The 24,668-nt window shown below is 50.3% G+C and overlaps 1 protein-coding gene across 2 annotated transcripts in view; it reads right to left on the bottom strand.

Moving 5' to 3' along the window:
* The window catches only part of TRAPPC10 (trafficking protein particle complex subunit 10), an 86,252-nt gene that overhangs the window by 46,656 nt on the left and 14,928 nt on the right, over positions 1–24,668 (bottom strand). For both annotated transcript variants that reach the window (XM_042998840.1, XM_042998839.1), the window contains exons 2-5: positions 20,578–20,659; positions 16,217–16,352; positions 5,596–5,792; positions 1,316–1,511 (exon numbers count right to left, since the gene is read on the bottom strand). In XM_042998840.1, the coding sequence (XP_042854774.1) occupies positions 1,316–1,511; positions 5,596–5,792; positions 16,217–16,352; positions 20,578–20,659 (611 nt within the window). The remainder of the gene's footprint in view (positions 1–1,315; positions 1,512–5,595; positions 5,793–16,216; positions 16,353–20,577; positions 20,660–24,668) is intronic.

Raw genomic sequence — 24,668 nt, forward strand, 5'->3', positions numbered from 1 at the left:
GCACGTTTTCAGAACGGAATTTAGAATCTGAGACCTTATTGGCACTAAGTGGGTTTGCCGCTACCGGGAAGTCGTCTTTTCTCCAGGCCCTGTCAGAGGACGGGGCGAGGAAATACAAGCGTATGTACGATCCTCACACACACGGATCTATATTCCTGATCTATCCATCCACCTGTCCGTCCGTCCGTCCGTCCGTCCATCCATCCATCCATCCATCCCACCGTGGGTTCACAATGGTATCTCAGAGTCCAATCCGACACCACTGGGTCCACCTAGATTCTCCCCCTCCGGGTTTATAACTCTTAGAAATCAAGTGTAGATACACTTGAAAGGCGAAGCGACAAGGCCATCGGAAAGGTCGGTAACAGGCCACTCATCCCGTGAACATGAACACACGTGATTCCCTCATGCGCGCCCGATCACCCAAATACCACTAAGACATAAGCAATAGAGTCAGAGATAAACATCAACATTTCTAATCAGAATTGGTCTTTTATTTGTTCAAAATGCATTATTTCTTCAGTAATTAACACACAAGTGCAATTTAAATATGAAAATTTTTTTGTCTCAACACGGTGAACAAGAATAAGGAAACCTAAGGGCCACGTTCCTGTCACTCTTTGCAGTGTTAGAAAGGTTCACTGGAAACTAGCCTTTATCAGAACCCCAGATTATAAGTCAAAACTACAGGGGCGCCTGGGTGGCTCAGTCGGTTGAGCGTCCGACTTCGGCTCAGGCCATGGTCTCACGGTTTATGAGTTCGAGCCCCACGTCGGGCTCTGTGCTCACAGCTCAGAGCCTGGAGCCTGCTTTGGATTCTGTGTCTCCCTCTCTCCCTGCCCCTCCCCCGCTCATGCTCTGTCCGTCAAAAATAAATAAACGTTAAAAAAAATAATAATAATAAATCAAAGCTACAGAGGAAATAAATGTCCCCGGGGAGCCCTAATGTAATCAGTGCCATGCAGGCAGTAGACATCTTTGTCCTCAGGATCAACACCACGGCGAGGGCCCCTCTGCCTGAGACACTTCCACGGCGGATACCCCAGAAGGCCCGAGATACTAACAAAACCAAAATCACTCTGAGGGACAAGGCCCTCTAGAAAACGGCTAGATGCTGAGCAGGAGAGCTGACGGCACAACTACCCAGGAGACCACCTCTGATCTGCTTCATGAGCCCAGAGACGGAAACATCTGTTAGCTACTACATCGTCTCTTGGTTTTAAAAACTATGCCGATACGAGCGACCACAAAAAGCCTGCCTTACTTATAAAGGAAGAGAAGACGGAAGCGTCTAGTTCTACACTTAGTCCCATACCTGGACCATGAAATAGTCACAGAAGCTCCAGCCTGGCTCCGTCCTCTTCTCCCTCAACGTCCTCATGTCGTCCTCAAACTTGCCCAAGTTTTTGGTAAAAGACATAAGAAGTGAGGTCCTGAGTTTGGTCAGGAAGGCATTCCAGGATTCCTGAGTTCGAGAAGAGTCCTTCAAGGGGTCGGAGAGCACGACACACCTGCAGAGACACGAACGGACGGTCTGGAAAACACTCTCCGGGCACAGCACGCAGCCCAACTGCTTCCGCCCCTGCTTCCTTCCTTCGTGAACCGCTGGCAACCACCAGGCAGATGCTGAGAAACCAGATTAGGAGAAGGTTTCATCGCGAACTGGTTTAACACCACAGGAGCAGCGAGTGCTGCAGAACCACGGCAGCGGGCGGGGGCGTATGATGAGTCGTCTCAGATCCGGCCTCCAGGGCCCCCTGGAAGGGAAGGTGATCCCCACACAATCAGCTCCCAAGCCTCACTCGCACTGCCCACTTCACAAACGTCGCTGGTCCCCCGTAACTGACAGGACAGCACTCAGAGTTACTGACACGGCACACGAGGGTCGTTGCGGCCTGACCCGGTCCGGCTGCCCAGCCCTTCTCACTATTCCTAGCCAAGCCCACCCAACGTCTCGAGCTCTACTCTCTCTTCATCCAGCACATTCCCGTTCACCCTTCCGAATCCGGCTCGGCCGACGCACGTCCTCCCGGAACCTCTCCCCTGCTGCCCTGTGACCCCACTACCCCGGCGGTGAGTGTCGCGCAGTATACGCTCCCTCTCCATAGCTCTGTCTCTCCCCCGGGCCCTAGGCCGCGAGCTCCTCAAGAGCAGGGTTTAGAAGTAATCAGTAAAGAAAAGCTTAAAGAATATGGCTTAACATGTAGCTATGATACAATTTCCCTACAAAAAGACTATCTGGGGGCACCCAGTGGGGGGACTCAGTCGGTTAGGCATCCAACTTCGGTTCAGATCGTGATCTCACGGTTTGTGGCTGAGACCCGTGTCGGGCTCTGTGCTGACAGCTCGGAGCCTGGAGGCTGCTTCAGATTCTCTGTCTCCCTCGCTCTCTGCTCCTCCCCCACTCGTGCTCTGCCTCTATCAGAAACAAACATTAAAAAAACTTTTTGTTTTAAAAAGACTATCCGTGGCACGGAATTACAAGTTTCCAATGGATTTGGAAAAGGCAGTATGTTCATCTAACAGGTTGGAAAACATAGACTTCTTTATCTTTTATGATAAAAATTTAGAAAGAAGATGAATAAACATGAACTCAGAAATGATTTTAAAATACTGATGCTGTGAGCTTCAATATTTCTCCGTGGTGAATGTGTTGCCTTATTTCCTAGCAAGTAGCAAAACGGACCGATTCTAAGTCTCCGTGTGCCACCACAGCCTTTGGAGGAAGGGCTGAATCTCTGGCATCACAAACCAGCAGACCAAAACGCGAAGCCCACGGCCTAGATGATCCATCAGGTGAGCCATCAGTACGAGGAAGAAAATTTAAGAATCAGTAGCTGGTCATTCCAGTCACTCCACCCCACGGGCCTGTTACCACGAAAGACAAGGCGTCCCGCCAGCTCATTCCTACAGCCCCGAAGGACTGACGTGTTTTATGCCCTGCGTGAGCTGCGAGAGTCTATCGGTTCGGCCACGTATCCTCAAGGCATCCTCCAGCCTGGGTCATCATCGACACGTACCCCTGACCGGACACAGGACTGTCCCCTAAAGCCACAGGGTGGATGGGGAAGGAAACTGCCGGCAAACGCCGACCGCCCGGATGGTCCTCGTCTTCCGTGAGCCGGTGCTGACCAACCAGACAAAACGTTCATTACGTTCTCTCTCTTATTGTGCCTTCAACTTGCACAGTTTCTAGATTTTCTTTTTCTAACAAAAAAGAACTGTGCTTCAGAAGTTCGCGTTAAGCCCAGGCGGTTAACTCAAGAGAGACAGCCCAGAACAGCTCACCAGACCGGCGGGCGCCAGCGTGGAGAAGGGCTCCTCGGCGTGTGCTGGCGGCCGGTGCCCAGGGCGGCAGGGAGCCGGAGGCCGGGCCTCCACCAGCCACCGGGGCCGCTGTGAACACAGCTAACGGGGCAGCCCTCTGACCCTTTACCAAACGCCGGAAATACTTACCAAAAGCCTGAAAAATGCAAAGATCGTTTGGCCAAGCAATTTTCATTTTAGGGATTTATCCTAAGGAGATAACTAAGGACGTACACAACACCCGAGCTCAAAAGATGGTTACGGTGCTGTTTATAACAGGCGGTAACGCGTCTGTCCGGTAGAGGGCTGGGTGAACAGCTTCCAGTACCATCTCTCCTATGGAGTGTTACGTGCTCACTGACGATAATGGTGGAGAAATACGTTTACTGTTCACGGGAACATTTTTACAACGCATCAGGCGGAAAAAGCAAACACAAAATGTAATGTGTGGTGTATCACGCGCACACACACACGCACACACTACCCGTGTCTAACGTGCGTAGAGAGGAAAAGTTGAAACACACATACCAAACACCAAGAGTTAAGATCAATTTTCGTTTTGCTCATTACCTTCTTCTAATAATCCTACAATGAACGTGCAGTGTTTATAATCAGAAATTATGTACAAGATTAAAGTTAAAGAAAACAGAAAGCCACCGCAGGGCCAGGTGGGCCAATGTTTCCAAAGGCCAGAAGTCAAACAGGCTAATAAAACAACTGTCAATACAGATATTTCCAAATTCGAAGGTATGGACCCAGCTCTTCACTGAAAAAATAATAAAGAACAGATTTGTTGAAGGTAGCTTGCAAATTAATGAAAATCAAAACGTTAGAAGGCATGTTTATATACTGAGAAATGCTGAAAATCTCAGGAAGTTGAATTTTATGTACAAAGAATTAGTCACTAAAGACAAGTTAGGTTTCAGTGGGCTCAGCAGGAACGTCCTTTAAGCAATTAGATAAAATTACACCATAGCCTTAAAAGGAGCCAACAGGCACTTTGAAAAAATTATAGAATTCGAACATCTCACAGGCTTAGACCAATCTGCCCCATTGCTACCAATTTATGTTCTTAATAAAATCCCAAAGAAACATGACCGGAAGGCCGTGTGGCCTGGCTGTCGGTGAGCCCCTCGGCTCCGCTGCCCCACCCCCCCCTCCCGTCCCTCCCCCCCACGGGGCCCAGAGCTGGGCTCCCTGCCAGCCTCCCGGCAGCGGGCTCCCCTTTCCAGAGCGAGTGAGCCGGCACAGCCGAACCACACAGGGGAAGGATCCTCAGTTCTGGGGTCTTGCCGACACGCTAAGCCGATTCCTTTGGGACAACTAACTCAGGAATAACAGACCGTAGGAAAAAATCCCCCAAGTCCAGATGGCCCAAAATTTCTCTAAGAGAAACCGGGAGCTCGACAATCTAACGTTTATCTCAGACTATAAGCAAAACAAGTCTGAACATCACTCAGCGCCCACAACTGTGTGGAACATAAAAAGGACGCCCACAGAGGCTCCTTCCCCTGAAGGACCGTCGATCCACCGGGGGGCCCTGACACTGGACGCGGTCATGGAATTCTAAGAGCGCGTGGCAGTGTCGGTCGGTACTCCGGCCACGGGCCCGGGGTTTCCGCCCGGACCCCTGCTCCACCCTGAGCACCTGCCACCGGGGCGACCACAGGTGTGGCGACGCGGGCGCAAAGCAACGCCCGCCCGTCCGTGAGACCACACCGTCGAGCAGGCACCGGGAAGTCCGCCAGCCTGCCCGGCGGGGCCGCGGCACCGCCGAGAGGGAAGTGACCCCCAGCTGCCAGAACTGGGCCAGACAGAGCCGAGCACGGGGAAAGGGAGTCCACGCGACACAGCAGCCGCCGCGGTTTCGTGGTTCGCTTTCGAAGATTCTAAAGATACAGTCGGCATTTCAGAATTTTGGTTCTTAGGAACTCCGAACAGGTGTGAAGGTAAACACACGCACCACAGGCTTAAGGGACCCTCCCGTACACAAGGACACAAGGTGTCCCCAAGCCCTGGCCACACCAACACGCGCTACGGATCCTCAAAGGGAAGCCGCTGTGCGGTCTCTCCCGCCGCGGTCACCGGGCAGCACGCCGGGGGTTACAGCGGCCCGTGTTTCACCCAGCAGACCGGGAGCTCCATGAGCGGGGACCCGGTGTGCAGCACCCCCACGTGTTGACGTGTCAGGCACCCCGCGCACTCGCTGAGGGAGTCTCCCCACGCAGAAACCAGCCATCTCTATCGTCCGGGGGTCTGCCAATGAGGTAAAATTAAAGATCCACTTACCTGTCACTCTGTTTATTACAAAAATCATTTCTTATTTTGTCCACAATAGAAGTTCGGGGAAGGATGTTGGTTTTGTTTTTTTTCTTGGCATCATTTTCAACTACCACTATGAGCCAGTCCACAGAGCTATGAGCTTTCAGAACATTCTGCCACTTGGTAAGGTCGTCTTTTACCGTAGCTTTATACACTTCAGTATCCTAAAAATAAATAAGTCACTGTGAAGGAAAGTTAATCAACGCCCTTTAATTTAACAGCAACATGTGTGTACTAACAGAGAATACATCGGCCACCGCGCTTTACAGCTTCGCGATGGGGCCCTCCACGCAGAGCCTGGCGCCTGTGGGTGCTCTGGGCAGGCCCAGGGACGCCGAGGGAAGATGGTTCCAATGTCACAGAGGAGACAGAGAGAGAGCCTAGTAAACTGCCCAAGGCAACACAGTCCACTGGGTAAGTTGGGACTTTAAAACTCAGGTCTGGGGCGCCTGGGTGGCTCAGTCAGTTAAGCGTCCGACTTCGGCTCAGGTCATGATCTCACGGTCCGTGAGTTCGAGCCCTGCGTCGGGCTCTGTGCTGACAGCTCGGGGCCTGGAGCCTGTTTCAGATTCTGTGTCTCCCTCTCTCTCTGCCCCTCCCCTGCTCATGCTCTGTCTCAAAAATAAACAAACATTAAAAAAATAATAATAATAAAAAAAAACAACTCAGGTCTGCTATGCCAAAGGCCCCGTGCCCACCAACTACGTGATTAGTCCCATCCTGGCAAGTGCCGTGTCAATGGGGCTAAGCGCCCCCCTCCACCACCCGGCTCGGGACCTGCAGGCCGGAGGCCGCGCACCTGCAGGAAGCAGGATGCCCGGGCCGCCTCCGGGCGCCTCCTCCGCAGCCCCTCAGCCCTCTGCCGGCGCCCAGAACCCCTCGAAAGCCAATGCCACTTGCAGGCCACATGGGGGCGAGGCAGCCTCAGCTGCAAACCCAGGGGAAAAGGACAACCTAGGGCTTCCTGAAAGCCATTCCAATTCACGAGGACCAACAGGGGAGCCGTCCCGCTCCTAAAAAGTCAACACTGCCGGACACAGAGATGCACACGCCGGCCTGCACAGAAAGCCCAGGGGCCCGCCTCAGCCCCTCCACAGACAGGAGGACACACCAAAAGTTTACTTGCTGTCAGCAATGGTCTATAATTGCCCTTATGCTCCATAAATCCACTTGGCAAATTCAGAGTGAAAAATCTAAAACCAACATGCTTCACTTCCAAATCGGACAAACTGTCATTTTTAGCTACTATTTATACATACATAGATTTTCCCCCTTTTTAATAGAAAGATTCTTTGTTATCCTGTCCACACTTTCTCTGGATTTTTTAGTCTCTCTTGAACATGCTAAGGGGAACAATCCATGAACGAGAAACCTCAAATTCTGCACCCAGCCCCTCCTTTGGTTTAATCAGTAAGTGAAAAGTTCCAGAAGTCAGTACTTGTAATTTTTAGTCTGATTTTTAAGACCTCCGTATCCTCAGTTTACATCACATACAAATACAATCTGGAAAGATCTTTTGCTGAAAAATTAACAGGAAAGCCATCCCGCAAAGACCGGTTTTCTGAGACTCCACGTGCCCTGGAAGGCGCTCCTACGCCACAGCCTCCACAGAAGGGCAGCTCCCGGACTGGATGCTCCCACTCCACGCTGCTGGTGCTCTGCCAGGCCAGGGGCCTAAGCGCATCACGCCTGCAGAGTGAAACCAAAGGCCACAGACACCCCGACCGCTTTGAAATAGGCCGCCGCCACAGGGCTGGGACCAGGCACCCTCTGCCCAGCCCAGCCCTGGCTCCCAGGTCTACAAACCAGGGAGGGGCTGCCACACCCCCTGAGGGGACACCAGCATCCCCTCTCGGGACACTGTGCTTGGGACAGAGACCTCGCAGAGCAACAGGCAGGGCGGAGTCCCCCGAAGTTCTGGGGGAGGTGAGCAGTGGATAATCTGGGCCGTGGCTTCCAACAGTGAGCAAACCCCGCACTTTATTAAAAAGACCCGGTGACCGTTCAGAAGAGCCCAGGCTGAGCCAATGAGGTGAAGGGTGTCTCCAGAAAGCAAAGCCAATACAGGAAGAAGAAGCCACTGGCAGGGAGGGTGCAGGGTGGCCCCCACCCGGGGAACCAGAGCCATGCAGGGCAAGAAGGGTATCAGAGTGCAAGATGTGACACCCCAAGAGAGACGATGAAGGCTTGGGGGCTGGCTGAGGTGGCAGAGGCCTGGACGGCAAAGAGGGCCTCCCTGTTGGGGTGACCTTATCTGGGTGTTGTGGGTCAGCTGAGGTGAGGAGGGAAGTGGTCCTGTGGGGAGCGTCAGCCCCAGGGCAGGGAGAGGGCACCTGTGGGGGGAGAGGAGCAGGACAGCAGTGAGAGAATGCTCAGTGACAGCGATCATTCGAGTAAGCACACATACGCAGGACGAGGAGCGCCTGGCTGCTCGGAGAAGGAAGTCGCAAACGTGGAAAGGAAAGGCACCGGGACTGCAATCGGAACGTGTGTGTGTACACGTGTGTGGGGGGGGGGGACACGCCTGTGCACACGTACGTGCTCCAGAGCAAAGGGCACGTCTAGTCCAGGGCTTGGTCTCTAAATACCATTTCCCACTAGAAGGAACCAGCACTCCCTGGAGAAGCGGCTGACCCCGGGGCTCAGGCAGGGAAAGGACGAGCTGACCTTGGCACGTCTTGTGTTAGGGAGAGCTCCGAGAACAGGGACATGTCAAAAGGTCACAGAAGCCAAATCTGGGACAATGTGAGCACTCAAAGTGACACTAACAGTAACAGATTACACTCCCCAATTCGAAGTCAACGGGTGCAGACGGACCTCAACCGATAAGCAGGACAGCTGCCTCCAAACACGGTGAAGTGGCAGGGGGCAGACCGACCCAACCACCGGAAACAACCAAAACAGAGAGGGAGACACGGGAGGCGAGCCGTGCAGGTGGCCAGCCGAGCGCTTGGAGCTCCCGGGCGCCCCCCGCGGCGCAGACAGAACACAGGGCCCCGGACGCAAAGGCCGAGATGTCACAGGTCAGAGGTCAGGGGGCCCCTGGAGTGAGCGCTCAGAGGGGGCTGACCAGCAGAGGAGCGTACAAACTACCCAAAGCCAGGAGAGACCCATCCAGACGGGACCCAACACCCACAGGGCCTGGGATCAGGGCCTACTCCCACAGACTACGCTGGAAACCTCCGAAACCACAGGGCATTGGGAGGACAACTGAGGAAGGAAGGAGGAATTAGTATTAGGCTGACCTCTGTTTCAGACCCCCAAATCATGAAAGCAATAGCTAAAAGGATCTGAAGTAACTTAATTACACAAAACTGAAGAAAATGTCTAGAATTCCAAAAATAAAAGACTCACGATGTCTGGAATCCCATAAAAAACTGCCAAGCAGGCAAAGAAGTAAGAATATACGATCCATAGCAAGTAGAAACATCAACCAACAGAATGGATGTGGCAATGACACACATAAGAGAATTAGCAGACAAAACCATGAGAATCCTTACTGCGGCCATATCCGGTGTGTTCAAGAAAGCAAAGAAAAAACTGATGTTAAGCCTCCGCTTAACATGGAAGATAATTGTTAAAAAAGGCAAAGACCCCTGAGGATCTTCAGAGATGAAAATCACGGCGTCTGAACTGCAAAATACCCTGAGTGGGGGGTTACGAGCAGATTAGATGCCACACACCGAACAATTAGTTAACTTGAACACACAGAAGCAGAAACCATCCAAATGAGACAAAGAGAAAGGCTGCAAAGCCATCAGCACAGTGTCCCTGAGCAGCAGGGCTTCCAGGGGCTAATATGTGAGTGACTGGGGTCCCCAGAGGAGAGGAGAGGCGGGAACAGAACAAGTAACTAAAATAACGACCAGAAATGTTCCAAATTTAAATTAAAATTACAGACCCACAAAACCTAAAAAAAATCCACGCACAAGAAACATGAAGAAAAGCACACCAGGGCATATCACACAAGGTTTAACACCCGTGAAGAGAAAAAAAAAATCTTAAACTGCAGAAGGGAGAAAAAAAAAGAAAAGTTTATGTGAAAGTGGCAAAGACTCCTCATGGGTCACAATGTAAACCAAAACGCAGCGGGCTGTCAGAGCAGAATTGTACATCCAGTAAAATATCCTGCAAAATCAAGACTTGCTCAGATCTGCAGAAACTAGAAGGACTCTCCCCTGTGCGCCAGAAAGGGGGGCAGGCGCCAGAAGTGGTAACCGCGGGCCAAGAGAGACTAATCTCTACAATGTGAGGGTATAAGGCAAAACCAGTAACAGCCAGCCTGGAGGACGGCAGGGACAGCAGGGACCAGCAGGCAGGTGCAGGTGCACAGTGGCAGGAAGGAGGGGTGCCCAGGGTCTGCACCACGAACCGGAAAGGGACTGCTCCAACAACACGGGAGTTTCTCTCTTCACTCTAAAATTCCAATTATGGTCAACTTGCTCCAGAAAACTTTCCTTAACAGATAATAAAACTAATGCAAAACACGGGCTCCCTACTAGGAAATGTAATTTTAAGAGGGAAAAAAAAACCCTCATTCATAATGTCTACGAAAACTTTAGCAATAAAAATGCAAGACTTAGGGAAAACATTAGAACACATGACTGAGGGCATAAAAAAAGGGCAGAGACGATGGAGAATAAAACCACATTCCCAGATGGGAAGCTCTGCGATTACTAAAATTCTTCCCAAATCAACCCGAACTTACTCAAGGCGATCCTAACCAAACTCCTCTGCTCTTTCCTTTTCTCTTTTCGACCTCTCCTCCTGTTCCGCGTGGCTTTGTGACAAACTGCTACAAGGCGACCCGTCCCCTCTCTCCGCTCACACATCTACAGTCTACACAGCACGGGCACCCAGCTCCTCTGCCCCCGCTGTGGCGCCTGCAGGCTGCGGACGAGGCAACAGGAAGGCGATCATTGCCGGGAGTGCCGGGACTGACGCTGCACACCCCCAGGTGGCCTTCCCGCGGGGACACCTGACTTCCTCATGGAATGGTGGCTGGGGGAGCACCTGGGGAGCTCAGTCAGTTGAGCGTCCAGCTCTTGGTTTCAGCTCAGGCCATGATCTCGCGGTTTCGTGGGTTTGAGCCCTGTATCTGGCAGAGCCTGCTTGGGATTCTCTCTCCCTCGTTCTCTGCCCCTCTCCTGTGTCAGTGTCGGGGTATCTGGGTGACTCAATCAATTAAGCATCCGATTCTCGACTTTGGCTCAGATCATGATCTCACAGTTCCTGAGTTTGAGCCCCGCATCGGGCTGTGCGCTGGCAGCACAGAAGCGGCTTGGGGTTCTGTCTCTCTGTCTGTCTGTCTGTCTCTCTGCCCCTCCCCCGCTTGCTATCTCTCTCTCAAAATAAAAATTTTTTAAAATATATATTTAAAAAAAAGTCACAGTGTCCCTCCTGCCAGTCAGATGCCCATTCAGATTCAACTAGAGGAAACACGACCATTCTTCCTCTCGATGGAAGAAAGTCACTGCCATGTGGAGAAGAGCATGGGGCACGATGGAGTAGAGTATGTGGATACAGTCACTTTTGGAAGATCAATTTTGTACACTAGCAAGGGCATCTCTTTTAAAAGAACCCATATCAATACATATAAAAATATAATTATTACAAGTCTGGTCTTGGCACAGAATAGACAGGAGTTAACAGAACTGAAGTGTCCAGAATATCGTGCATACGTGATGCTGGTTTCAAACGAAGGTGACATTTTCAGTAACTGGAAAAGAGACAGACCATTAAAAAATGACGGTAGACATATCTGCTACCCACTTAAGACTATAAAATTAGACCCTACACCCCCACAGCTCCTGCCACTCACAAAAATACCTTGAAGCTATGCAGATCCAAGTATAAAACACAAATTATAAAATTATTACAAGATGGGGCGCCTGGGTGGCTCAGTCGGTTGAGCGTCCGGCTTCAGCTCGGGTCACGATCTCACGGTCTGTGAGTTCGAGCCCCGCGTCGGGCTCTGTGCTGACAGCCCGGAGCCTGAAGCTGCTTTGAATTCTGTGTCTCCCTCTCTCTCTGCCCCTCCCCTGCTCGTGCTCTCTCTCTCTCTGTCTCAAAAATAAATAAAAACATTAAAAAATAATAATAATAAATAAATAAATAAATTTCTTACAAGAAAACATAGGAGAGAACGACTTATCATCTTCAGACAGACAAGGCCTTCCTAAACATGATATGCTCTACTCAGAAACCATTTTTTAAAATGACAGGTTTCACTCCATAAAAACCGTAATAGCCACGGACCTATGCACTAAGCGATACGCGACCCGTCGACGCAAAACAGAAACCGCAGGTGCCACAGACACATACCAACAATAGAAGACTTTGACCTACCGCTGTCCGCTGAGACAGGGTGAGTGGACAAAACGTTGAAATATAAATGACACAAACAACAAATCAATAAGGCAGCTCTTACGGATCTACATTTAACGTTACAACCGAAAAAGCAGAGAGGGGTGCCTGAGGGGGCTCAGTCAGTCAAGCCTCTGATTTCGACTCCGTCAGGATCTCACGGTTCGTGAGTTCAAGCCCCTCATGGGGCTCTGTGCTGACAGTGTGGAGCCTGCTTGGGATTCTCTCTCTCCACCTCTCTCTCCCCCTCTTTGCCCCCCTCCTTCTCTCTCTCCCGCTCTCTCAAAAAAAAGAAACATAAAAAATTTAAAAAATTAAAAAAGTGAAAATACATTCTCAAACACACACAGAATACCCACAAAAACTATGAGGTCACAGAGAAAAAATAAGTTTCATAAAGCAGAAATATTATAAACAACACCCTAATCACAATGCAATAAAATTAGAAGTTTTAAAGTAAACATTTTAAAGAATTTCTTTCTGGAAATAAGAAAACTTCATGTTAAACTATTAGGTAAGAGAGGCAACACAAACAAAACAGAGAATTTCTGAAAAGTTACTGAATACTGGGATTGAAATTCCTATCTTTAAAGACCTGTATTGTTTATATTTAAAATGAAAATAAATGTATTCCCAACTAGCCCCCCAAAAAAGAAAACCAAAACCTAGAAAAAGAACAAAGTAAACCGTAAGAAAGCAAAAGGAAGGAAATAATAAAAATGAAAGCAGAAATTAATAAAGTAGCAAACAGATGAATAGTGTATCAGAAAATAAAACCCTGCTTCTCTGGGGAGAAAGAATCATCAAACTACAAACTAATAGCTAATTTAATCAAGGAAGAAAGGGAGAAAGTACAAATATACAAACAAATAACAATGGGGAAATAACTATTGCCACAGAACGTATTTTCTTCTTTTTCTTTTCTTTTTCTTTTTTTTTTTCTTTTTTTTTTTTTTAGTATTTATTTATTTTTGGTAAAGTGCAAGTGGGAAAGGGGCAGAGAGAAGGGAACAGAGGGTGCGAGGCAGGCTCTGCACTGACAGACTGACAGCAGCGAGCCCGACGCGGGGCTCAAACCCACAAACCGTGAGATCGTGACCTGAGCCCAAGTGGGACGCTCAACCGACTGAGCCACCCAGGCACCCCGCCACAGAGCATATTTTAAAGCCAAAAAAGACCACTTTGTACACCCCAATGAAATTAAATTTTATAACTTAATTGAAATGCAGAATTTCTAAGGAAAAGGTAGTTTACCAAAATTGACAAGTGACTGAAACAGACCCGTTTCCACAAAAGGGATAGAGAGAGCGACCAAAGAGCGATCCCACAGGAAAGCGCCAGGTCCAGAAGATGTCAAGGGAGAACTCCACCAAACCTTAGAGACTAGACAGTCCCAGAGCCACATAAATTGTCTCACAAATAGATAATAAATGAAAACTTCCAAATTACAAAGCAAGTATAGTATTGCCACCTAAACCTGATAAAGATAGCACCAAAGAAGTTATAGACCAATCACTTGTGACCACAGACGCAAAAAACCCTAAATCAACAGACGCTAATACCACACTAAGAAAACAATACTTTGACCAAGTGTTATTTACACCAGGAATGCAAGTATGGCTCAAGAATAGGAAATCCATGAATATAATTCAACACATCCGTAAATTTAAGAGGAAAAAACCCATATGACTGTCTCCATTGAGTCTGAAAAAGCCTTTCCCAAAATTCGAGATGTATTCCTAATAAAGATTCTTGGGAAAACAGGAGCGGACGGAAGCCCCTTCACGTGCTCACGGAAGTTTACGTGAGTCGTGGGGCCAGCTCCCTCCTTGCTGGGCACAGACCGCAGGCAGCCCACTGAGGTCAGGAACTAGGCGACGATGCCCACGACCTCCACTACTCCTTAACAACGGGTCCAGACAGACAAAACGAACCAGAGGCATAAGAACCAAGAAAGAGAAGACGACATGATAGGATACGTGGAAAAGCCCCAGACTTTGGGCCCTAGAGAATCAGCAACAAAACTAACTCAAACAATAAGAGAAATCAAGGTTAACATCAACCTTGTTGAAAAAAATCAACAGCCTCATATACACAAAACTAACCAACTAGAAGACACAATGAGGGAGAAAACCCCACTTACATTAGCAAAAAAAAGGAAAATCTTAGAAATTTGACAAGAAACAATTAAAATCTATAATGAAGAAAAGTACAAAGCACTTCCAAAGACACAAAAGTGGACTTACACAAGCAGAAAGATGCCCCTCGCTCGGGGTCAGACATCCGGGCACCTGGTCTGCCGGCCAGGCAGGAAGACAGGCCGTGAACCCGTTAGCCGCCCGCGAATAGTCTCGGACGCCTCGGCAGTTGTGTTTCTAGCTGTCGCGCAGGTACAGCGATGCTGAAACTGTTTCTGCACGTGCCAACCACGGTGATGCTGTCCAGAGCCACGGGAGATGCAAACACGGCATGGGACTCAGCAACAAAGAGCCCCACGGGTGAGGCTCAAATCGGAGGCAGGGGTGTCAGCCCACGGTCCCTCAGACACACGCTTTCCTAGCTCTGCCCACCCGAGGGCCACAGGCACCGACACGCCCTCACTGCCAGAGGCCTCAGGGCTCACTCTGCAAAGAAATGGCTGATTCCAGGACAAGGACAGCGAAGGCAGGAGAGCCCGGGATACCGTGCTGTGCTAGAAAGTTCAAGACACGTCCCTGAAAAGGACACAGGGGCCAGCCTACAGTGACCCTCCCAGGCCAAATCTGGGACGACCTGAGCAGCAAGATAAGCAAGGATACCTGATGACAACACCTTATGAGACAGAGACCCACGCAGGCTCTTTCCTAGAGTGGAGCACCGGCTGATCCGTTCGGCAGAGCGTGTTTGCGGCCCCAAGGAAGACCGGTTCAGAAGAATTATTGTTGGGTGCTCAACCTAAGCGGGAGAGCTGGACGAGGGGCAGGATAATCCGGTGGTCTCCGTGGCCCCCCAGACATAGCTTATTAGTGGCAGGGGAAAACACTAACTACAGCATGGAGAAACGTTGACCACAAGATCAAATCTAACGTTGCCACCGAGCGGGCGTGGAGAGAAGAGGCAGTTAGCGCCGCGGGCCCGGCACGGCCGTCCGTGGGCCTGCTCACAGGGTGGGCCCTTGTTTGAGGCCTGGGAACACGGATCGTGGGATGGCTCCCACCACCACGTGACAGGAGGGCCTCACGGGACCCGGGCTCTATGGACAAATATGGCCTGTGCTGAACACCTGCTTGCCCTCTGGGAGTCTAGAGTTTTGGTACGAGGCAGGCAGAGGGTGCCCACGTGCCCAGACCCCAAAAAAAGCCCTGGGCGCTGCTCTCTGACAAGCTCCCCGGTGGACATCTCCCACGGGACGTCATGCTCACTGCTGGAGGTATAAGCCCACCCTGCACGACTGTCTCCACTGGGAAAGGCTACAAAGCAAAATCAGCAAAGGCAAAAGGGTCCAGGCATAAGCTTCTAGTCCTTTCTTATTATAATTACAAAATGCCACCTCTGCGTGCTGACGTTCAGGTGAAACCGTCACAATGTGGAACGACCTGCGTGTGCTATGTATCATGAAATGCTTGTTTTATTAGAGCCGAAACAGACAGGAAGAAATGACCCACAGGGTCTCCTCTCAGTTCAGGGCACAAGAGTTCTGTCAAGAGTGACGAGCTTCCTTCTGGGCTCATACACACACGATTGCAAAGTACACGTAAGGGCTGTGACGTCGAGCGTCACTCGGGTAGTCACGGAGCGCCCGCTGTACGGGCACCCTGGCGGTGGGGAAGCAGGGCCGTCCCCTGCCCTCAGAAAGCCTACAAACCAGCAGGGGAGACCAACAAGGATTACAAAGTCAAGGAACCACATGAGAGTGAACATGGGGAGTTTGGAAAAGGAAGCTCGGAGTCAATATTGACGATACCTAGAGGCCACGAGGGCGCGGGGGGCTCACAAGATCTCCAAACACAAGAAGACCGTACTTGGTGATGACCAAGAGGGTGACGCACTGGACCAGAGCAGAAACACGGAAGGACAAAGCCAGACGTTCGGCTGAGGAACGGAGAAGAGAGCACACCAAAACAGAGTACGTTGAAAAGTCAATTTGATTAATTAGAGCCGCCTGAACAAAAGCTAGACCCGTGAATTCTGAATCCTACTCCAAGGCATTTTCTCGTAATTCTCTCCCTACAGAAATACTTACACAGCATTCCGTCCAATAAATATGAAGAAAGGGGAAAGTGAGCAGAGCTTTGTTTCCATCTTTGGGTAGCAGCTCCTCTTTGAATTGAACGAAGTTGGATTCCAGGTGAATCATCTTTGGAGCACGGCCATAGGACCTACAAACAATTTTCAAAACGTCACTGAGGAAAATGAAGGATGTTCAGCAGAAAGAAAAGGGAAAAAGCCGACAGTAACTGTAACCACATCCATGAGTTTGGAAGTACACATATGCTATTAGTCCTGAATTACAGCGATAATACTCTGTCCAAAAAGATTCCATAAATTATCGCAACAAGGCTCAAAATTACGTATCAAAGCTCCCTCTCCATAACGTCTGTCCTTTTACTCAGTGGCACACACAGGCTTCTTTGCGACACAGACTTACGAGAAAAATGGCTTTTACTTAAGAGTTTCACTATAAAAAGAAGTTACTGTAAAAAAAAAAAGAGATTCCCAAAAGCGCAGTTGGAAGATATGAAAGCTTTAAGCCACACACATACTTGCGTGATCACCTGTATTATCCAAAGCAGAGGACGACTGGTGGCAGAGAGCTGCCCCCCACCCCCCAGGGAGGAGGGACAGAGAAGCCCCGGAAGGCTGCAGACACCCAAAGAAAGGCTATCAGGGCATGGGTGCCAGATCACTGCGCTTGTGAAAAGGCCACCATGCTACAGGTATCTTCCCTCCACGCTTGGATTCTCCACCCCTAGAAATCCTACAGCTGGATTTTGTACGTTTTGTTCAATAAAGAGTCTACGTGTAATAAACTGAAACTAACCACATTTAACATGATCACGCGGGTGCCTGACCTTGTGTATTTTCTACCTGCGGGCTCACTCTTCCTTCCTGTCCTTTGGGAAACCAATCAAATTTTCTTTTTCCACCCTTTTTCTCTGCTGGTTCGAAAGCTTAACCATCTATTTCTGTCCTCCTGTTTGTTACATTTTCATTTTTTAATATGCATACATTTTTTTCTTCAAAGACTAGAGTAAATGTCTCTCTTCTCCCTGAATACATCGAGTACTTTCTTCCCTCTGCTTCTTCCCCACTTCTAAAGTTTTAGATTTTTTAATTTTTAAAAGGGCTGACACCTTAACTTCAGAAAAACAGAAAATGTTTTTCTGACTCATTTACCGGCAGCTGTGCCTTTCATCCTACGAATTCCGGGTTCGTTTTCCTTCCTGTTGCGACGTGTCCTTTTATTCCTTCAGGGTGGTGAGGTTTCTGATCACACGTGTCTGAAAACGTTTCTATCGTTTTCCTTTCTTTCCCAACCGGCTCCACGTCATGGCAAGCAACGAACACAACATTTGAATGGCACTCGGGAGTAGACACGTGTGGCCTAGTGCAGCCAGGAGTGACAGATCCTGGCCCCAGCTGGCTCCCAGCCCTTCGAGGGACAAACCTTCTCAGTCCCACGGCAGCCGGGCCCACAGGCAGGGGCGCTGACTCGGTCTTCCGTTCCGCACTGGAGTCTGACTAACACAGACTCGAGGTTGAAAGGTGTCTTCCGTGAGTACTTTGAGAGGCGCGGTCTGCCCCGCTGCATTTGCAGTGTCGTTAGAGACTGGCGTCCTTGTCCGTCTGTTTGCCCGGCACGGCTTTTGGTTTGCTCTGGTCGGCTTTCACCCCACTGGACTTTCAGCGGGCTCCAGCAAGCTTCTCATCCGCCTCGGGGAACGTGGTGCCCGCCCCAGGTTCTCTAGCCTCTGCTCCGACACCTGTGGCTGTCCCCATATCTTGGCGTGTCCTTGGGCCCCGCACCTGTGCTCTCGGCACTGAGCCCCAGCTGCAGGGCGACAGAGCCCCGTCCTCCGGCTCACCGGTGGCTCTCCACCACACACCTGTTCGCTGCATCCAGTAAAGTTCCGGCTTCAAGTTTAGATCCAAGATCTACTCAATTACCTGTAAATTTTCATCAGAGCCACATGTACCTACTTTAACATGTCAAATGGTGTCCAAAAGCCTTTCCCTCTCTCACACTGACAAGCGGCTGCCTGGCCCAGCCTCCTCCGCCTCCCGGCTGTGCTCGCTCCCTAGAGCTGCTCTCACACATTAGCACAAACCCAGCCGCTTAACACAACATTAACTCCCTCGCATCTCAGGAGGCCAGAAGTTTGAAACCAAGGTGCTGGCAGTGCTGGCTTCTTCTGGAAACTCCGGGGGAGACTGCGTTCTGGTCTCTCCCCCCCTTCTAGCAAACGGTGGCGGTCTTCGGCTGGCAGACCACCGCGCCGACGGCTGCCTCCACCCCCAGCGGACTTCTCCCGTGTGCCTGTGCCTTCTCAGGACACCTGTCACTGGATGTAGGGCCCACGCTACTCCAGATGAGTAAAGATCCTTCTTCCAAATAAAGTCACACTCACAGCTTCCAGATGGACCTGTCTTTTGGGGGCCACAATTCAACCCACTGTATCTCCTCGAACGCTCTGAGACAGGATGTCCGACCGTCCGTGACGGATGCAGGCCAGGCTCCGCCTGCCCGTCCGTCCTCTTGCGCGCCCCGCACCCTCCCGACGGCCCTCTCGCGGGCGACTGCCACCCCTGCCGCGTGCTTCCCCTAGCGTTAAGTGTGCGCCACTGCTCACGCTTGAGCAACACACTCGGGCTACAGCAGCTCAGTGACGTGCCCCTGGTCTTGCGGCATTCTTCATTTCCCCCGCCCACGGTCACCATTTCTAATCCTTCCCAAGCTCTCCGGCAGAGCCGCAAACCCGAGTGCCACCCACACAGTCAAGCCTCAGCTAGCCCGGCAGTCCCTTTCCCCGGCTCACGGCCCTCAGAAGGCCTCCTGCTCCAATCGGGAAGGCACCGTGGGAGCACGTGGGAGCACGCTAGGACTTTTCCTGGGGCCATCGGCCCGTCCCGAGGAATTCTCCACTCTCCTGCCTGGGGAGCAGGGGTGGGGCCCGAGCTCCGCCACGACGTGGCTGCACCTGTTCAGATCCCGACCGGCCGCTGCCAGAATGGCACTTCTCCCCGCTCCGCGGTGCCTCGTCAGCAGAGGCGGGCGTCCTCTGTCCCGCAGAGGTGGGCGACCGCTCCCTGCCCGCGCCCCGCCCGCCCCCTTCCAGCGCGCCCTTGCCTTCGCCCGCTGCCGTCCCGGGCCCGGTCACCTGCTTCCCTGGGAGCCGCCTCTGCAGACACACGGGCTCGGCCTTCTCCCCCAAGGCCTCCGTCTCTCTTCCTTCCCCGGGAAGGTGTGGAGTCTCCGCTGCGTCCCCCCCGCCCGGCTCCGTGCCTGAGCCCTCCCGCCTCCTCAGCCCTTTCCTCCGGCTCAGGGCAGCTCGGGAACACGAAGAGATGAGCACACGCGGAATCTACACAGTTTCTCCTTGTCTCCTCGTAACCCCTTTTCTTGCTTCGCGGACACACCTCTTTCATCTTTCTGGATGTTGAAATAACGTGCATGAGAAATCTTCTCCAGATACGAATTCCTCCTCCGCCGAATCATTTCTCTCATGGACGGCGCTGGGCCTCCTCAGATGGTGAACAATTCTCCCATTTTCTATCTGCCCTTTACTTTAAATTTAGTAACACATTTCCTTCTAATGCTACAGTCGGACACAGACACGAGCCCAGAGCCCGTAGAGAGCCCTGGTGAGTGACACCCAGAAAGCCACGTTCATCTGCATGGTGTCAGGGAAAACACACTCTGGTCAGTAAGAAAGAATGCAGTGACAGTGACAACCGGGACTACGTGAGTGTGAGTGACAACCGGTTAAAAGCAGATTACCTGAACTAGCAAGTCAAAATCCAAGCATCTTCCAGAAATAATATATCTCATCTCAGCAGAAAGAAGTTTCCCAATGAGATAATTCAAACGTCAACCATTTCTCCGACCAAGTCACGAGATGAACAATACACAGGAAAGGGAAAACGGCACGGCTGATCTGGTTTCCCCCCAATTTTTATGTAACATTTTCCGTATACGTGCTCATCCTTCAGAGAAGAGCACAGGAGCTCAGGGAGGAGAGCGGTCCTGCTGAGAGCACAGGTGAAGGCGACACCTTCTGTTTCCGTGCGGGGTCAGGGTGCAGGTCTCGTTTCCAAAATGCCTGTGTCTTTAAGACACTCTGAGCCACCGGGAAGAAGCACACACGTCATTCTATAAAAGAGGGCCCTGAACTCAAAAGATCAGTCTTGTTTCTACCACCCTATGTCTCGGTAACAAAGCCAACACACTCCTTGAAGAGTGAGGCCAAGAGATTTTGTGACATGTTCAGTTTCGTTCCAATACACTTTAGAACTTAGGCTTTAACTTTGACTACCTCACTTGCTCATAGAAATGTCTAAAAAGTGAAGAGGGAGATAAAGTCAAAATAAACAAACAGGCCACACCTTCTCCATTCCATCGGTTCCCTCGGAAGCTGCTGGGAAAGCGTTGGATAAATAGAAGTAAATAAATTCTGATCCCCAGCACCTACAACAGGAATAAAGAGAAAGGCAGTTACAACATTTTTAGGTGAAAACGGGCAACATGGGCTCTGGAATTTATTGAGTTGCTAACTGTAGACAGTTTTGTATTTAGCAAAATGACACCACAAAACAAGATCGTTCTATACCTTTAAATACTGATCCCAAAAATAAAAAAACGAGTAAATAAATAACTGATCTCACCTGACACCCGTAACCCAGCTTCTCCCTTACGGCACCTCCACGAGGCAGGGACCCCTTTCCCCACGCAGAGAATGAGGATCAGAAAAGCGGAGCGCCCTGCCCAAGGCCACGGAGCTCAGGAGAGAGGGAGCTGGCTCCCTCCAGCTGCCTCCCGAGTCCGTGATCCACAGCCATCGCTTTCCTTGACTTTGTGAGACCAGCCACAAACGCCGTGCAGAAAAGGAAACCCCGAGAAGTGAACACGAATTTGTTCACTGAAACAGACTCGATACGCATCGACACGCTGGCAGGAGCTAAGACGTACAGCACACTGTCCGTGCACGTGACACACACCACACCCGGCGGGCCTCACTGACCGCTCAGGCCGGCAAGCACCGACCTCGCCGACCGGGAAGGTGACATGCAGGCGGCACGTGAGAGGCCGAGGCGCTCGGGCCACGGGGCTGCGGGCGGGGCCTAGTTATGAACCGGGTGCCCGACTCCGGGCCGCACGCTCGGGCTTAACTCGGCTCGGTCATCTTAGCCCTAACGCAACGGGAAGTCCATTAGCTCTCATTAAATCATAGCACGACCACATCATTCCTAAGCTAAAACAGAACCTTTTAACGTAGATGACTCAAACCCTTACGCTCGAGGATCCTCAGACTTGAAGCAAAACCATTATCCAAATTGCTTTCGTATTGATCTTAAGGAAATCATTGGGAATTGATGCGGGCCATTAACACAGTTGCTTGTTTTGCTATCGTGAACATTAAAAAAAACAAGACGAGACCAAAGAAAACACCTCCCCCAAACCACAGAACGGTATCAAGTCCCCGCTGAGAGGAGCGGTGTTTCCGGGCAGCGGAGCATCAGGGGCGGGGGCGAGGGGACCGGACACACGGGCGCTGACAGCCTGACCGCCCGGCCCCGGCTCCTCGCCAAAGCCACCTACCTAACCAGCTGAGTCAGCCGGGGGACGCCGCCACCCTCCTGTGCCTCCGAGGACCATCTTCGAAGTAGGAAAATAATACCGAGGGCTGCGGCCACACAAATAACCTTGAACGAGGCCTGACACAAAGTATTTTGGGTTCTTCCTACTACATTTTTTGTTAAAATAAAAACCATTTTTATGTTTTACGTTCAGTTGGCAGCCACCTTAAAAATAATTAAAGTAAGAAAATATTCGGTTAGCGTCACATTTCTTACCGTGGACTGCCATTCCTACTGTCTCTCTAGAAGGTTCCAAGATTAATGTACAAAAATTACCACTCTTGTGCTAACACGGCAGTAAGGGCAACCACATGGAAGCTGCCCCCTGTCTCACTGGTGTTCGTCCGTCCTCGTCCCAGAGCCTCCAGCGGACATACATGTGGACACAGAGCGGAACGATGAAACGCCCCTTATGCCCCCCACCAAGCGAGCTCCCAGGAAAATCCTAACAGTAAAACTCATGTAAATGGAGACTGTAATTTTCTTGAATTCTCTCATGGAATAAATCTTTAATTTGTGTCCCAAATTTAATTTTAAAAGATTACAGGTCAACCAGCACAGTAACTGTGGGCTTAAATGTGACCGGCTGACCTCAGTGCCTGTTCTGAACTGAACCGTGTCCCCCCACGAAAGTCATGTTGAAGTCCTAACCCCAGTAGCTCTGAATGGGACTGTATCTGGAGATCAGGTCTCTGAAGAGGCAATTACGTTAAATGACGTCTTTAAGGTCTTCGGGCCCTGATCCCATCTGACTGGTGCCCTTCTAAGAAAAGAAAATGTGAACGCACAGAGAGAGACACCAGGGATGTGACAAGATTGTGGGAGGACAGAGAGAAGACAGGTGTCTACATGGCAAGAAGGGAAAGCCTCAGCAGCAGACCCTACTGAGACGTTGATCTTGGACTCCCGGCCTCCAGAACTGCAAGTTTCGGTTGCTTCAGCCACAAAGGCAGCCCGAGCAGACAGAACCGTGCCCCCCGATTTACATCTGGAGACCAAATTCTTCTAACCCACTGAGGCTCTATCTACACTGTGGAACAAGAATAGAGAAAAGCTACCATGATGTTCCAGAATACACACCTATTATCATAATTCTCTTCAACCTTCAGATCGAGGGTTATGAAAACCTGCGATGCCCCCTGAAAACGGGCTCTGGAGAGTCAGAGCACGAAAAGGGAAAGACAGGAGTTGAGGCTAAAACTCTTAATGAAATCTCAGCTAATGTGATAAGTAATTAGCAACACATGCTTTGTAGAGTCCCCAAATAGCCACAAAGTAGAAAAGTCCTTAGAGCTTTGAGGTCTGAATGGTAAGACAGAACGTCCAAGCTGATGTTTCAACTTTAATCCCATGGGCAACAGAGGGAGAAACACCAAGGATTCAGTTCTGTGAAAGTAGCTACGGGGGCACCTGGGGGGCTCAGCCGGTTGAGGGCCGACTTCGACTCAGGTCGTGATCTCAGCAGTCCGTGAGTTCAAGCCCCACGTCGGGCTCTGTGCTGACAGCTCGGAGCCTGAAGCCTGCTTCGGATTCTGTGTCTCCCTCTGTCTTCCCCTCCTTCACTTGCACTCTGTCTCTGTCTCTCAAAAATAAACGTTAAAAAAATTACTTTAATAAAAAATAAATAAATAAAATATTAAAAACAATTTTTTTAAGTAGCTACTAAAAGCAAAAATGAGGCTTAAGACTGATGTGCTCAAGTTTCGAGAACCCTGTTCAGGAAATTGTCCTGTTTACTTTTCCACTCTGGAGAACCCTATTAAAAAAGTAAAGTCAAAGTATTTATTGCAACAACTAAGATCCCTGTGTGTGTGTGTGTGTGTGTGTGTGTGTGTGTGTGTATATGTGTGTGTGGGGGGGGAGGGGGACAAGGGAGGGAGGGAAAGGGAGGAAGAGAGAGGGAGAGAGAGGGAGAGAGAGGGAGGGAAAGGGGAGACTTCAACATAATTACTAAGGGTAATTCAAAGCATAATCCCACTAACATAAACCTCTCTCTCTGCATGTGTGACTACACGTATGACCCCGCTCTCGTCACTCCAGGGGACACGTGGAGACAGGAGGACCAGGGAGCACACAGTGGCCCCCACACCCATAGGCGGCTCCAGGGGGCCGCGGACCACAAGTCACCCTCTGCGCCGGCTACTGCCTTGCCGGCAGGACCCTGGCAGGAACGGGGAGAGGCGCATAGGCACAGGAGCCACTCAAATGTGAAGGGAAACACTGGGACAGTCACCTTGCTCTGAAGACAGGGCTGTAACCACCTGGGGCGCCGCCCAGACCCGCTGGGCAAAGTCCAGCTCAGACACCCCTAACAAAGACGGGCAGAGTCCCAGGTTTCTGATTATATGAACCTGTTTTCTTATTATTTATGCCAGTAGTTAACTGGATTTTCTGTTACATGCTGTCAGATGACTGGCCGGACCTTCATTATTTCCTGAACTATTACTGTATTCTGAAATGTTTACAAGTATATATTTATATGTATTAATCATGTTATTCAAAAGTTTTTATGCTAAAAGCAGATAGGAACTAACTAACACAGAGTGAAAAAGAATTAAAAAATATGACTTCAGTGATTTAAGCATAAATGGGTCTTTTTCAACAAACTCAACATTTTTCTCAGACCTTTAAAACAGAAGGGCTTGGGAACTCAATTGTAGAGAAAGTAATTAGGAACTTATGCCAACATTAAAAAGACACTAACGTGTCCAATTTACAAAATATGACTTCAGATACAGATGTATCACTTCGATTTTAGATCACCGGCAGTAGGAAAACAGCTATTTTTGAAACAGCTCTCATCTTCAAAGAAGTCGATCACAACTAAAAATAGAAACCTG

This window comes from Panthera tigris, chromosome C2 (genome assembly GCF_018350195.1).
Source record: "Panthera tigris isolate Pti1 chromosome C2, P.tigris_Pti1_mat1.1, whole genome shotgun sequence".
In the NCBI taxonomy this organism is placed as follows: domain Eukaryota; kingdom Metazoa; phylum Chordata; class Mammalia; order Carnivora; family Felidae; genus Panthera; species Panthera tigris.